This window comes from Rhinoraja longicauda, chromosome 2, assembly GCF_053455715.1.
Source record: "Rhinoraja longicauda isolate Sanriku21f chromosome 2, sRhiLon1.1, whole genome shotgun sequence".
NCBI classification, from domain to species: domain Eukaryota; kingdom Metazoa; phylum Chordata; class Chondrichthyes; order Rajiformes; family Arhynchobatidae; genus Rhinoraja; species Rhinoraja longicauda.
In genome coordinates this window covers 114,885,395-114,900,163 of record NC_135954.1, presented here as the reverse complement: position 1 = coordinate 114,900,163, position 14,769 = coordinate 114,885,395, and the positions used below count along the sequence as shown (strand labels likewise).

The window sequence follows — 14,769 nt, the reverse complement described above, 5'->3', positions numbered from 1 at the left end:
GTGGGGGTGAGGTGGGGTGGGGGTCCACTGGGTACAGTGGAGGGACTGGATGTGGTGGAAGGGGTAAAGGAGCTCTAGTCTTGGTGAGAGGGGTGGACAGGATCTCACTGGAAGGAACAACACAAGACATCAGGATGACAGAAAGCTCCAGAAATGTTGGGAGTGGTGGGCAGGAATACCACAGGGCAACATCACCACAGCACAGCGATGGGGGAGGGCATGGAATACCCGGGCAATGAACACTCACACAACCCTGGAGCAGCCGAACCTTGATGGTGACACCTGACCCAGACCCATCCCCGTGACCCTGACGCCCCATCCCAGAACACATCGCTCCAACCTGAGCCAGGATTGGCGGCTTCAGCTCACACCACAGCCAACCGGTTGCCAGATTGTGGAGGACGATTTGCCAAAGGGCCAAATCACATTGGGGGGATTGTTCACCCCCTGGGGACCGCCGACCCCCCCCGACCCATCCCCCCGACCAACTCATCCCCCCCAACAGCCCCCCCCCCGAGTAACCCATCCCCCCGACCAACTTATCCCCCTCAACAGACCCATCCCATGCCCCCAACCAACCCATCCCCCCCAACAGACGACCCCCGACCGATCCATCCCCCCCAACCGACCCCCCCATCCAACCCATCCCCCCCGACCGACCCACCCCCCCCGACCGACCGACCCATCCCCCCTGACCGACCGACCCATCCCCCCCGACCGACCGACCCATCCCCCGCGACCGACCCATCCCCGCGACCGACCCCCCCCATCCAACAAACCCCCCCATCCAACAAACCCCCCCATCCAACCCATCCCCCCCGACCAACCCATCCCCCCCAACAGACCCCCCCCCATCCAACCCATACCCCCCCATCCAACCCATGCCCCCCCGACCCATCCCCTAACCGACCGACCGACCGACCCAACCCCCCCAACCGACCCATCGCCCCCGACCGACAGACCCATCCCGACCGACCCATCCCCACGACCGACCCATCCCCCCGACCAACCCATCCCCCCGACCAACCCATCCCCCCCAACAGACCTCTCCGACCAACCCATCCCCCCCGACCAACCCATCCCCCCCGACCAACCCATCGCCCCCGACCAACCCATCCCCCGACCAACCCATCCCCCCGACCAACCCATCCCCCCCGACCAACCCATCCCCCCCGACCAACCCATCCCCCCGGACCAACCCATCCCCCCGACCAACCCATCCCCCCGACCAACCCATCCTCCCAACCAACCCATCCCCCCCGACCAACACATCCGACCAACCCATCCCCACCAACCAACCCATCCCCCCCGACAGACCCCCCTCGACCGACCCAACCCCCCCGCCCCCCCCCCCCGGACTCCCCAGGAACCCACCCGCCCCCCCCCAACCGACCCATCTCCTCCAGACCCACCCCCTCCACAGGGACTGCGGGTCACTCTGACCCATCCCCTGACCAGCTCCCAGTCCCAGGGACCGCCAATCCCATGGACAGGGTTCTCGCCCACGGCACCCTGAACCCTGAAGACCAGCAGCCTGTGCCAGAGGTGAGGGAGTGAATGGGAGATACAGAGCCGCTCTCGGGCAAGGCTGGACGCAGACACCGAGACTGATGGCACAGCAGGGACAGCAGTGAGCATGCACAGACAGCAACGGCTGGATGACAAACCGCAATTACCTCCACGGCCGCCAACCAACACACACATTCGCTGTGGCAAGCACTGCACAAGAAAGCAGGGAGAAGTGTCAGCAAGCTCAGCCCAGCAGCAAGGAAAGCCAGCTCACACTCACACTAACGCTCACACTCACCAACGCTCACACCAATACTCACACTCACCACCACTCACACTCATCAATGTTCACACCAATGCTCTCACTCTCACCAACGCCCACACTGACCAAGCTCACACCAACACTCACCAACGCTCACACTCACGCTCACCAACGCTCACACTTACACCAATGCTCACACTCACCAATGCTCAGTCACCACTGCTCCATCGCACCAATGCTCACACTCACCAATGATCACCCTCACCCCCTGCTCACATTCACCAGTGCTCACACCAACACTCACATTCACTACCACTCACCGCAGCTCACACACACACACAACGCTCACATTCAATACCTCTCACACTCACCACAGCTCACACTCACACCACCGCTCACACTCACCACTGCTCACATTCATACCACCGTTCACACTACCGTTCACACACCACCGCTCACACTCACCACCATTCAGTCACACCACCGCTCACTCACCACCGCTCACACTCACCACCGCTCAGTCACACCAACACCCGCACCGCCGCTCACATTCACACCAATGCTCACTCACACCAACGCTCACACTCACACCAATGCTCACTCACCACTGCTGTTACACCAACGCTCACTCACCAATGCTCAAAACTCACACCACCGCTCACACTTGCCAACGCTCACTCACACCAACGCTCACTCACCACTGCTCCATCACACCAACGCTCACACTCACCAATGCTCACACACACCAACGCTCACACACCACCGCTCACAACTCACACCAAGGCTCACACTCACTGCTCAGTTACTCCACCGCTCAAACTCACCAACACTCACACTCAAACCAACCACACTCACCACCGCTCACACTCACCACTGCTCACACTCACACCAATGCTCATACTCCCACCACTGCTCTCTCACCACTGCTCGCACTCACACCACCGCCCACACACCACCACTCACACTCACCACCGCTCACTCACACCATTGCTCACACTGACCACTAATCAGTCACACCAACACTGAACCACACACGCACACTGACCCACACACACACACTGACCCACATACACACACACTGACCCACAAACACATACACTGACCCCACCCTGACGAACCTCTCCAAGCATCCCATCCAGATCCTGCACAAGTGATCGCAAACCCCTCGCTGTGACCTGTGACCACATCAGCCACCCTTGCCCATGTGCTCACACCCCCACACCCCCTGCCCACCTCTACCCAGACTGCCCCTTCCCACCTCTACAGTGACTGCCCCTGCCCACCTCTACACAGACTGCTCCTGACCTCTAACATAGAAATACAGCAGGAGGAGGCCATTCGGCCCTTCGAGCCAGCACCACCATTTATTGTGATCATGGCTGATCATCCACAATCAGTAACCCGTGCCTGCCTTCTCCCCATATCCCTTGATTCCACTAGATCCTAGAGCTCTATCTAACTTTCTTTTAAATTCATCCAGTGAATTGGCCTCCACTGCCTGCTATGGCTGGGAATTCCACAAATTCATAACTCTCTGGGTGAAAAAGTTTTTTCTCACCTCAGTTTTAAATGGCCTCCCCTTTATTCTTAGACTATGGCCCCTGGTTCTGGACTCCCCCAACATTGGGAACATTTTTCCTGCATCTAGCTTGTCCAGTCCTTTTATAATTGTATACGTCTCTATAAGATCCCCTCTTATCCTTCTAAACTCCAGCGAATACAAGCCCAGTCTTTCCAATATTTCCTCATATGACAGTCCCTCCATCACAGGGATTAACCTCGTGAACCTACGCTGCACTGCCTCAATAGCAAGGACGTCCTTCCTCAAATTAGGAAACTAAAACAATACCCCAGATGTGGTCTCATCAGGGCCCTATACAACTGCAGAAGGACTTCTTTGCTCCTGTACTCAAATCCTCTCGTTACGAAGGCCAACGTGCCATTAGCTTTCTTCACTGCCTGCTGTACTTGCACGCTTACTTTCAGTGACTGGTGTACAAGGACACCTAGGTGTCGTTGCACTTCCCCTTTACCAAATCTAACACCATTGAGATAATAATCTGCCTCCTTATTTTTGCCGCCAAAGTGAATAACACATTTATCTACATTATACTGCATCTGCCATGCATCTGCCCACTCACTCAACCTGTCCAAGTCACCCTACAACCTCCTAACTTCCTCTTCGCAGTTCACACTGCCACCCAGCTTTGTGTCAGCCGCAAACTTGCTAGTGTTACTTCTAATTCCATCATCCAAATCATTAATATATATATTGTAAATAGTTGCGGCCCCATCACCGAGCCTTGCGGCACTCCACTCTCCACTGCCTGCCATTCTGAAAATAACTCGTTTATTCCTACTCTTTGCTTCCCGTCTGCCAACCAAATCTCTATCCATGTCAATACCCTACCCCCAATACCATGCGCTCTAATTTTGCACGCCAACCTCCCATGTGGTACCTTCTCAAAGGCTTTCTGAAAGTCTAGATAAACTACATCCACTGGCTCTCCTTCATCCATTTTACTTATCACATCCTCAAAAAATTCCAGAAGATTAGTCAAGCAGGATTTCTCCTTCATAAATCCATGCTGACTTGGACCAATCCTTTTACCGCTATCCAAATGCGCCGTTATTACCTCTTTAATAATTGACTCCAGCATCTTCCCCACCACCAATGTCAGGCTAACTGGTCTATAATTCCCCGTTTTCTCTCGTGCTCCTTTCTTGAAAAGTGGGATAACATTAGCTAACCTCCAATCCACAGGAACTGATCCCAAATCTATTGAAATCTATCGAACTTCTACCATCTGGCAGACGCTATAAGGCCTTCTACGCCCGCACCTCCACATTCAGGAACAGCTTCATCCCCAGGGCCATAGCTGCTCTGAACCGGTCCTGCTGAGTCGGATGGTCACGTCGCACATCGACACAGCACAGACCTATTTGCACTTTATACCGTTTTAACTGTTTCTAATTTTATTTCTCTGGGTTATCTAAATTTCTGTTGATTAGCTAATTAATTTATTGCATTGTATGGAAGTCGCATTAACAATCTCGTTGTACCCCTGTATAATGAAAACACACACACCCTGACCCACACACACTGACCCATACACTGACCCATACACTGACACACACACTGACCCACACCCACACTGACCCACACATGCACAATGACACACACACTGTCCCACACACACACTGACCCACCCACACACTGACCTACACACATCCTGACCCACACACACTGACCCTCACACACCCACACACACTGACCCACACCCACTGACCCACACCCACTGACCTACACATACACACTGACCCACACACACTACCCACACACACTGCCCCACACACGCTGACCCACACACGCTGACCCACACACGCTGACCCACACACACACTGACCTGCACATGCTGACCCACACACACTGACCCCCACACACACATTGACCCATGCATACACACACACTGACTCACACTCACACTCGCTGACCCACAAACACAGACCCACACACATACATTGACACACACTGATCCACACCCACACACTGACCCACACACACTGATCCACACACTCACTGACCCACACACACACTGACCCACCCACTACACATTGACCCACACACTGACCCTCACACACACTCACTGACCCACAAACACACTGACCCACCCACTACACATTGACCCACACACTGACCCTCACACACACACACTGACCCACGCACACACACACTGATCCACGCACACACACACTGACCCACGCACACACACACTGATCCACACACACGCACTGACCCACACACACACGCACTGATCCACACACACACAATGAACCATGTACACACACACTGACCCACACACACACACCCACACACTGACCCCACCCTGATCAACCTCTCCAAGCATCCCATCCACATCCCGCACAAGTGATCGCGAACCCCTCGCTGTGACCTGTGACCACATCAGCCCCCCTTGTCCACTGCCCACCTCCACAGACTGCCCCTGCCCTCTACACAGACTGCCACTGCCCACCTCTAGACTGCCCCTGCCCTCTAGACTGCCCATGCCCACCTCTACAGACTGCCCCTGCTCTCTACCCAGACTGCCCCTGCCCACCTCTACAGACTGCCCCTGCCCACCTCTACACAGACTGCCCCTGCCCTCTACACAGACTGCCACTGCCCTCTACACAGACTGCCCCTGCCCTCTACAGACTGCCCACGCCCACCTCTACAGACTGCCCCTGCCCTCTACACAGACTGTCCCTGCCCTCTACACAGACTGTCCCTGCCCTCTACATAGACTGTCCCTGCCCACCTCTACACAGACTGCCCCTGCCCTCTACACAGACTGCCTCTGCCCTCTATACACACTGCCCCTGCCCTCTACACAGACTGCCCCTGCCCTCTACACAGACTGCCTCTGCCCTCTATACACACTGCCCCTGCCCTCTATACAGACTGCCCCTGCCCTCTACATAGACTGTCCCTGCCCTCTACACAGACTGCCCCTGCCCTCTACATACTGTCCCTGCCCTCTATACAGACTGCCCCTGCCCTCTACATAGACTGTCCCTGCCCTCTACACAGACTGCCCCTGCCCTCTACAGACTGCCCCTGCCCTCTATACAGACTGCCCCTGCCCTCTACATAGACTGTCCCTGCCCTCTACACAGACTGCCCCTGCCCTCTACACACACTGCTCCCAGCTGGCGCAGTCTCACCTCCTCGTTCTCCAGCCGATGCAGGGTGACGGTGATGAACTTGAGATACTGGCTGGAGAGTGTCATCAGCTCGATGTAGCGCGTCCTCAGGTCCACAACCTGCAAAGGGAGCACAAAACGAGCTGAGTGTAGAGAACACAGAACAGGCTGGGTGTAGAGAACGCAAAACAGACTGGGTGTAGAGAGCACAGAACAGGCTGGGTGTAGAGAACACAGAACAGACCGGGTGTAGAGAACGTAAAACAGACCGGGTGTAGAGAACGCAGAAGAGACCGGGTGTAGAGAACACAGAACAGACTGGGTGTGGAGAACACAGAACAGACTGGGTGTAGAGAACACAGAACAGGATGGGTATAGAGCGTGCAGAACAGGCTGGAGTAGAGAACGCAGAATGTGGTGGCATAGAGCTCTCACTGGCCATGTGCTGTGGTTGGGCTCAGCAATAATGACGGAAGATATTTGGTCGATGGGTTGGGGGAAGATGGGGAATAAATGACCTCCATCCACGTCTGTTATTTGTCCATAACCCATTGCTTGAAGTGTTCGGAAGGCAGAAGCACGACACGTTGATGAATCCTGGGTAAAGTCACAGTCCTTGTGCAGCATAGGCACAGGCCCTTCGGCCCAACCAGTCAATGCTGTGCACACCCATGAGGAAGGGGTAGGGGACATGTCACTGGATGGGTGGGGGGTTCTCCAGGGGTGAGAGATGTTGGTGACGGGATTCCCACCTCCTGAATGACGTTGTCCGAGGCTGAGACCAGCTTCTGCTTCTTCACAGGAGACGCCACGGGTTCACTCTGGACTTTGTATGTCACCAGCTGCAGCTCGTAGTCCTGAAACACAGAGACAGGCGGTGAGGATCCACTGTGAGTGTGTTGTGTGGCCAGTGTGTGTGGCCGATGTGTATGTGTGGTCGGTGTGTGTGAGGCGTGTGTGTGTGCATGTGAGGCGTGTGTGTGAGGCATGTGTGCATGAGGCGTGTGTGTGTGAGCCATGTGTGTGTGCGAGGCATGTGTGTGTGTGAGGCGTGTGTGTGAGGCATGTGTGTGTGTGTGTGAAGCGTGTGTGTGAGGCATGTGTATGTGTGTAAGGCATGTGTGTGTGTGTGTGTGTGAAGCGTGTGTGTGAGGCGTGTGTGTGAGGTGTGTGTGGAGTGTGTGTGAGGTGTGTGTGTGAGGTGTGTGTGTGAAGCGTGTTTATGTGAGGCATGTGTGTGTATGAGGCGTGTGTGTGTGAGACGTGTGTGGCATGTGTGTGTGTGAGGTGTGTGTGAGGCGTGTGTGTGAGGCATGTATGTGTGAGGCGGGTGTGTGTGTGCGTGTCTGTGTGTGAGGCGTGTGTGAGGCATGTGTGTGTGTGTGTGTGTGTGTGTGAGGTGTGTGTGCGTGTCTGTGTGTGAGGGTGTGTGTATGCGAGGTGTGTGTATTTGTGTGTGTCTGTATTAGTGTGTGTGTGTGTGTGTATTTGTGTGTGTGTGTGAGGCCAGTGTGTGTGTGTGTGTGTGTGTGTGTGTGTGAGGTGTGAGGTGTGTGTGTGTGAGGTGTGTAGGTGTATGTGTGTGTGTGTGTTTGTGTGTGTATGTGTCTGTATTTGTGTGTTTGTGTGTGTGTACGTGTGTGTGTGAGGCGTGTGTGTAAGGCGTGTGTGTGTGTGTGTGTGTGTATGTGAAGCCGGTGTGTGTGTGTGTGAGGTGTGTGCATGTGTATGGTTTGTGAGGCCTGTGTATGAGTGTCAACGTGCGTGCATGTGTGCGTCTGCGTGCCTGCGCGCCTGCGCGTGTGCGTCTGGGCGCGTGTGCATCTGCGTGCATTTGTGTGGGTCAGCATGCATGCGTGTGTGTGCATGTGTGTGCATCTGTGTGCGTGCATGTGTGTGCGTCAGCATTCATACCTGCGTGCATATGCGTCTGCACGCGTTTGTGTGTGTGCCAACAGGCATGCGTGCGCGTCTGCGTACGGCAGTGTGCGTGCGTGCGTGTCTGCATGCATGTACGTCCGTTCGTATGTGTGTGAGCCTGCGTCCATGTGTGTGCGCGTGTGTGCCTGAGGCCGGTTTGCGTGGTGTATGTGTGCGGGAGTGTATGCGTCTGCATATGTGTGGGTCCACTCGTGTGTGTATGCGTCTGCGTGTGTGGGCGCGGGTGCCCGACGCCGGTTTGTGTGCGTGTGCGTGTATGTGTGTGAGTGCGCAGGAGTGTGCGTCTGCATGTGCGTATGACTGTGCGTGTGTGCGTCTGCATGCATGTGTGTGCGCGTGCTTGTGGGTATGTGTGTGCGTGCAGGTGCACACGTCTGCGTGCGTGCGTGCGTGCGTGCGTGCGTGCGTGCGTGCGTGCGTGTGTGTGTGTGTGTCTACCTTGATGGCATTGATGTACTGCTTGGCAAATTTCTCGCACTCGTCCACCTTATCTCTGTTTTTCTCAACCTCCTGCAGAATTTTCTGCAAAAGCACAACGCTGGGGTTAGAGCACACGTGCGATAGGTGGCCAGTCAGCTCCACCCCCTGGGGTTTGCTTTGTGGTGCGTTCCGACTGTGTTACCCCAGTGGTCCCACCCCCTCTCCTGAATCTCCACCCTCCCCCCGCCCAACACTTCTCCGGGTGGTCGCTGCCTGACTCTCTCTCCCGCCCACACCTGCTCCCTCATTCCCAGTATCCTCCCTCTCCCCACCAGTGTCCCCTCTCCCCCAGTATCCCCCCCGAATGTTCCCCCTCTCCCCCCAGTGTGTCTCTCCTCTCCCCCCCAGTGTGTCCCCTCTCTCCCCCGTGTGTCCCCCTCCCCCAATGTCCCCCTCTCCCCCCCAATGTCCCCCCCAGTGTCCCCCCTCTCATCCAGTATCCCCTCTCCCCCAATGTGTTCCCCCTCTCCCCGTGTCCCCCTCCCTCCCAGTGTGTCTCCCCTCTCCCCCCAGAGTCCCATCTCCCCCAGTGTGTTCCCCCTCTCCCCCCCAGTGCCCCCTCCCCCCAGTGTGTCTCCCCTCACCCCCCCAGTGTCCCATCTCCCAGTGTGTTCCCCCTCTCCCCCAGTGTCCCCCCTCTCCCCCCGTGCGTCCCCCCTCTCTCCCCAATGTCCCCCTCACCCCTGCAGTGTCCTCCCTCCCCCCAAAGTGTCCCCCCTCTCCCCCCAATGCCCCCCGCTCCCCCCCAGTGTCTCCCCTCCAGCATCCCCCTCTCCCCCCAATGTCCCCACTCTACCCCGTGTCCCCCCTCTCCCCCCAGTGTCACATCTCCCGCAGTGTGTCCCCCTCTCTCCCCAATGTCCCCCCTCTCCCCCCATGACGTGCACCCCCCTCTCCGTGCAGCCCCTCTCCACACTCCCCCTGACCCCTCTCCATGCTCCTTTCCCCCCAGTGTCCCCCAGCCCCAGTCCCCCCTCTCTCCCCCAGTGTCCCCCCTCTCTCCCCAGTGTCCCCCCACCTCGGTGCTCCCCTCTCCCCCCACGCCATACTCCCCTCTCCCCGTGTCCCACTCTCCCCCCCAATGTCCCCCCTCTTCCCCCGCTCCGTGCTCCCCTCTCCCCCCACTCTGTGCTCCCCCAAGTGTCCCCCACACCGTGCTCCCCTCCCACCCGTCCTCTCTCCCCCCACTTCATGATCCTCTCTCCCCCCACGCCATGCTTCCCTCTCCTCCCACTCCATGCCCCTCTCTCCCCCCACTCTGTGCTCCCCTCTCCCCCCAATCTGTGCTCCCCTCCCATCCATCCCCTCTCCCCCCACTCTGTGCTCCCCTCTCCCCCCACTCTGTGCCCCCCTCTCCCCCCACTCTGTGCTCCTCTCCCCCCACTCCATGCTCCCCTCTCCCCCCACTCCATGCCCCTCTCCCCCCACGCCATGCTCCTCCCTCCCCCCACGCCATGCTCCTCTGCCCCCACACCATGCTCCCCTCTGCCCCCCACTCCATGCTCCCCTCTGCCCCCACTCCATGCTCCCCTCTCGTCCCCAAGCCGTGCTCCCCCTCTCCCCCCACTGCATGCCCCCCTCTCCCCCCCACTGCATGCCCCCCTCTCCCCCCCACTGCTTGCCCCCCTCTCCCCCCCACGCCATGCTCCCCTGGTCCACACCTGCTCCTGCTGCAGCTGCTGCCTCAGTGCAGTGCTGTCCCTGATGGGCACTGACTGCAGCTTTTCCTGCTGCTCCTTGGCGCCCTGGATCCAGTGCAGCAGCCAGTCGTTGGCCTGGCGGTAGTAGTGGAGCTGGCGTCCGAGCTGCTCCAGCTCGCGGGCACGGCTGTCGATTTGGCCAAGCACACCCTGCCAGTGGTCACGGAGCTGCTGTACGGACTCGCGGTACCGGTCCAGGTCCACGTCTCTCTCGCTGTGGTTCTGCAACATCTGCTCGCTCACCGCGCGCGCGTTGGCCAGCTCCGCTTCCAGGCTGTCGAAGAGAGGCCGGTGCCCCTGCACCTCCGCACGCATGCCCTGCACAAAGGCAGCAACACCAGCCGTCAGCCATGGGCAGTGGGCAGCTGTGGGCTGTGGTCAGCTGTGGGCTGTGGTCAGCAGTGGGCAGTGGTCAGCTGTGGTCAGTGGGCAGCTGTGGTCAGTGGGCAGCTGTGGTCAGTGGGCAGCTGTGGTCACTGGTCAGCTGTGGGCAGTGGTCAGCTGTGGCCAGTGGTCAGCTGTGGGCAGTGGGCAGCTGTGGTCAGTGGGCTGCTGTGGTCAGGTATGGGCAGTGGGCAGCTGTGGGCAGTGGTCATCGTGGGGTACGTTGGGGAGGGGGTGGGTTGGGGAGGGTGTGGGTTGGGGAGGGGGTACGTTGGGGAGGGGGTGGGTTGGGGTTGGGGAGGGGGTGGGTTGGGGAGGGTGTGGGTTGGGGAGGGGGTACGTTGGAGAGGGGGTGGGTTGGGGAGGGGGTGGGTTGGGGAGGGGGTGGGTTGGGGAGGGGGTGGGTTGGGGAGGGTGGGGTCGGTTGGGGAGGGGGTGGGTTGGGGAAGGGGTGGGTTGGGGAGGGGGTACATAGGGGACAGGTACTTGGAGAGAGGGTACAAGGGAGTACCTGCCACTGCCAGGCGTGCTCTCCGGACTCAGTCATTCTTACCGCTTCCTATCCGCCAAACTGTTTCAGATTAGACTACTGTGGAACCCACTATCTCACTCACATATCAAAATTTATATCATTATATCAAACTTTATCAAAGTCACTTGGAAGAGCCAAAAGCACCACTTTGCTAATGTGTTTGGTTCGTTGTCCACTCAAGACCTGTCAGTAAACCCTGGGACTTCCTGCAGCATCTGAGTGACCATTCCATCATCAGGAGGAGGCCATTTGGCCCTTCGAGCCAGCACCACCATTCATTGTGATCATGGCTGATCATCCACAATCAGTAGCCCCTAGAGCTCTATCTAACTCTCTTTTAAATTCATCCAGTGAATTGGCCTCCACTGCCTTCTGTGGCAGGGAATTCCAGAAATTCACAACTCTCTGGGTGAAAACGTTTCTTCTCACCTCAGTTTTAAATGGCCTCCCCTCTATTCTTAGACTTTGGCCCCTGGTTCTGGACTCCCCCAACATTGGGAACATTTTTCCTGCATCTAGCTTGTCCAGTCCTCTTATAAACAGGTACAGTCCAGGAACAACCAGGTTGGGGCTGATTACAAGTCACTATGAACAGGAGATGGAGGAACAGATGCATCAGCAGGTATCTAAAACCAAGTGAAGATTACTGGGTCAAATGTTGAGGGGAGAGGGATGCAGTGAGTCATCTTGTTGCTTCTGACAGGATGTTCTGCACATTCTGCATTCAGTGACCGACCACACCCACCCACCTTGAGCTGTTGTTTGTAAGACTCCAGAGACTTGCTGTCAGCAGGAACAACGTTCACATCTTTCAGCTGCTTCTCATACTTCTTCACCAGGTCCTCGGCCTCTTGCGTACTGCGAATCACCACCTCGATGGTCTTCAGCCTGCAGAAGGGGAAAGATCCTCAGTGACACACGAACACTTTCAGCCGGACCGCACCGCGCACTGATGCAGGGTGTTTGCCTTTGAGGAAGGACATTATTGCTATTGAGGAAGTGCAGCATACGTTCACCAGGTTAATTCCCGGGATGGTGGGACTGACATATGATGAAAGAATGGGTCGATTGGGCATATAGGGCGAGATGGCTCGAAGGGCTTAATGGCCTACTCCTGCACCTATTTGATGGTGACAGTGCACATGGACACGTGAAGTTTGACGGTGATGTTACACGAGGATATGTGTGCACAGTCAGGACTATGCATGAGGCTTGATGCCATATTTTACAAGGCAGTAGTGAATGGGAAAGCAACGACATTGTCAGAGTGGTTGGCAGCAGGAACTGGAGCAGCTTGAACCATCATGCAACATGTTAGGTTCACGAGGTTAATCCCTGGGATGGCGAGACTGTCATATGAGGAAAGATTGGAAAAACTGGGCTTGTACTCACTGGAGTTTAGAAGGATGAGAGGGGATCTTATAGAAATGTATGAAATTATAAAAAGGACTGAACAAGCTAGATGCAGGAAAAATGTTCCCAAAGTTGGGGGAGTCCAGAACTAGGGGCCACAGTCTAAGAATAAAGGGGAGGCCATTTAAAACTGAGGTGAGAAAAAACTTTTTCACCCAGAGAGTTGTGAATTTGTGGAATTCCCAGCCATAGCAGGCAGTGGAGGCCAATTCACTGGATGAATTTAAAAGAGAGTTAGATTGAGCTCTAGGGGCTAGTGGAATCAAGGGATATGGGGAGAAGGCAGACACGGGTTACTGATTGTGGATGATCAGCCATGAACACAATGAATGGCGGTGCTGGCTCGAAGGGCCAAATGGCCTCTTCCTGCACCTATTTTCTATGTTTCTATCCTTCTTAAGCCCCCAGTCTCCCTTCACCCCATCAGCATCTGTCTGATGAACCTGGCTGGCAATTTCGCCACAGCCAGAACCACCGTTTCTCACTCAGACTTACTTCTCGAGGTAGACGGTGGACAGGCTGTGGACTCGTTGCATCTTCTGCAGAGTGAGGTCAAGTTCAGATCGGAGCACCGGGGCACTGCTGAGCTGTTCTGGGGCAGACAGCACCTTCCTGGTCTTCTCAGTCACAGAGTTGAGATTTGTTTTAATCCCCTCCAGTTCCGCGTGAATTTTCTACAGGGCAGAGAGAGATAAACAGAAGGACATGAAGCATGCAGACAGAGACGCTGGGGGGCTGTGGATTGTAAACAGTATTGAGTCAGAAACTACTTGGGACAGTCCCCAGCCTGGCACAGTGATGTGGCAGGGCCGTGGGAAGGACAGTACTGGGGGAGTGGGGTACTGGGGGAGTGGGGTACTGGGGTACTGGGGGAGTGGGGTACTGGGGGAGTGGGGTACTGGGGGAGTGGGGTACTGGGGGAGTGGGGTACTGGGGAGTGGGGTACTGGGGGAGTGGGGTACTGGGGGAGTGGGGTACTGGGGGAGTGGGGTACTGGGGGAGTGGGGTACTGGGGGAGTGGGGTACTGGGGAGTGGGTACTGGGGGAGTGGGGTACTGGGGAGTGGGGTACTGGGGGAGTGGGGTACTGGGGGAGTGGGGTACTGGGGGAGTGGGGTACTGGGGGAGTGGGGTACTTGGGGGAGTGGGGTATCTAGGGGAGTGGGGTACTGGGGGAGTGGGGTACTGGGGGAGTGGGGTACTGGGGGAGTGGGGTACTGGGGGAGTGGGGTACTGGGGGAGTGGGGTACTGGGGGAGTGGGGTACTGGGGGAGTGGGGTACTGGGGGAGTGGGGTACTGGGGAGTGGGGTACTGGGGGAGTGGGGTACTGGGGGAGTGGGGTACTGGGGGAGTGGGTACTGAGGGATTGCCATAGGTGGTGATCAGTGCTAGAGGATCACTGTTACATCACACATGGGACTCCACATGTCCCTTCGTGCCCCCCTCTGCCTCCCCCTGCACACCACCCCCCTGCCCTGTCCCCAGCTTCAGCCGCTGCCTGGTCCTCCAGTGGGTGCTCCGCTGCTCTCCCCTTCCCCCCCATGCCCCCTCCCCCCAATGCCCGCTCCCCATGCCCCCTCCCCCCAATGCCCCCTCCCCCCAATGCCTGCTACCCCCCAATGTCCACTCCCCTCCATGCCCGCTCCCCTGCCCCCTCCCCCACCCAATGTCCCCTCCCCTGCCCCTCCCCCCCCCCCAATGCACCTTCCCCACCTGTTGGTCCCCCAGCTGCTCCCCCGCTGCCCTCCCCCAACGTCCCCTCCCCTGCCCCTTCCCCCCATGCCCCCTTCCCTACCCTCTCCCCCCTCCCCTGCTCTCTCCCTCCCATGCCCGCAACCCTGCCC

General features: G+C 57.4%; 1 protein-coding gene across 1 annotated transcript in view; it reads right to left on the bottom strand.

Annotated features, from left to right (window-relative positions):
- LOC144607414 (plectin-like) overlaps window positions 1-14,769 on the bottom strand; it is a 69,762-nt gene that overhangs the window by 30,782 nt on the left and 24,211 nt on the right. Inside the window, exons 15-20 of the mRNA XM_078424267.1 lie at window positions 13,421-13,599; window positions 12,262-12,400; window positions 10,558-10,914; window positions 8,855-8,938; window positions 7,228-7,332; window positions 6,497-6,595 (exon numbers count right to left, since the gene is read on the bottom strand). Coding sequence (XP_078280393.1) covers window positions 6,497-6,595; window positions 7,228-7,332; window positions 8,855-8,938; window positions 10,558-10,914; window positions 12,262-12,400; window positions 13,421-13,599 — 963 coding nt within the window. The remainder of the gene's footprint in view (window positions 1-6,496; window positions 6,596-7,227; window positions 7,333-8,854; window positions 8,939-10,557; window positions 10,915-12,261; window positions 12,401-13,420; window positions 13,600-14,769) is intronic.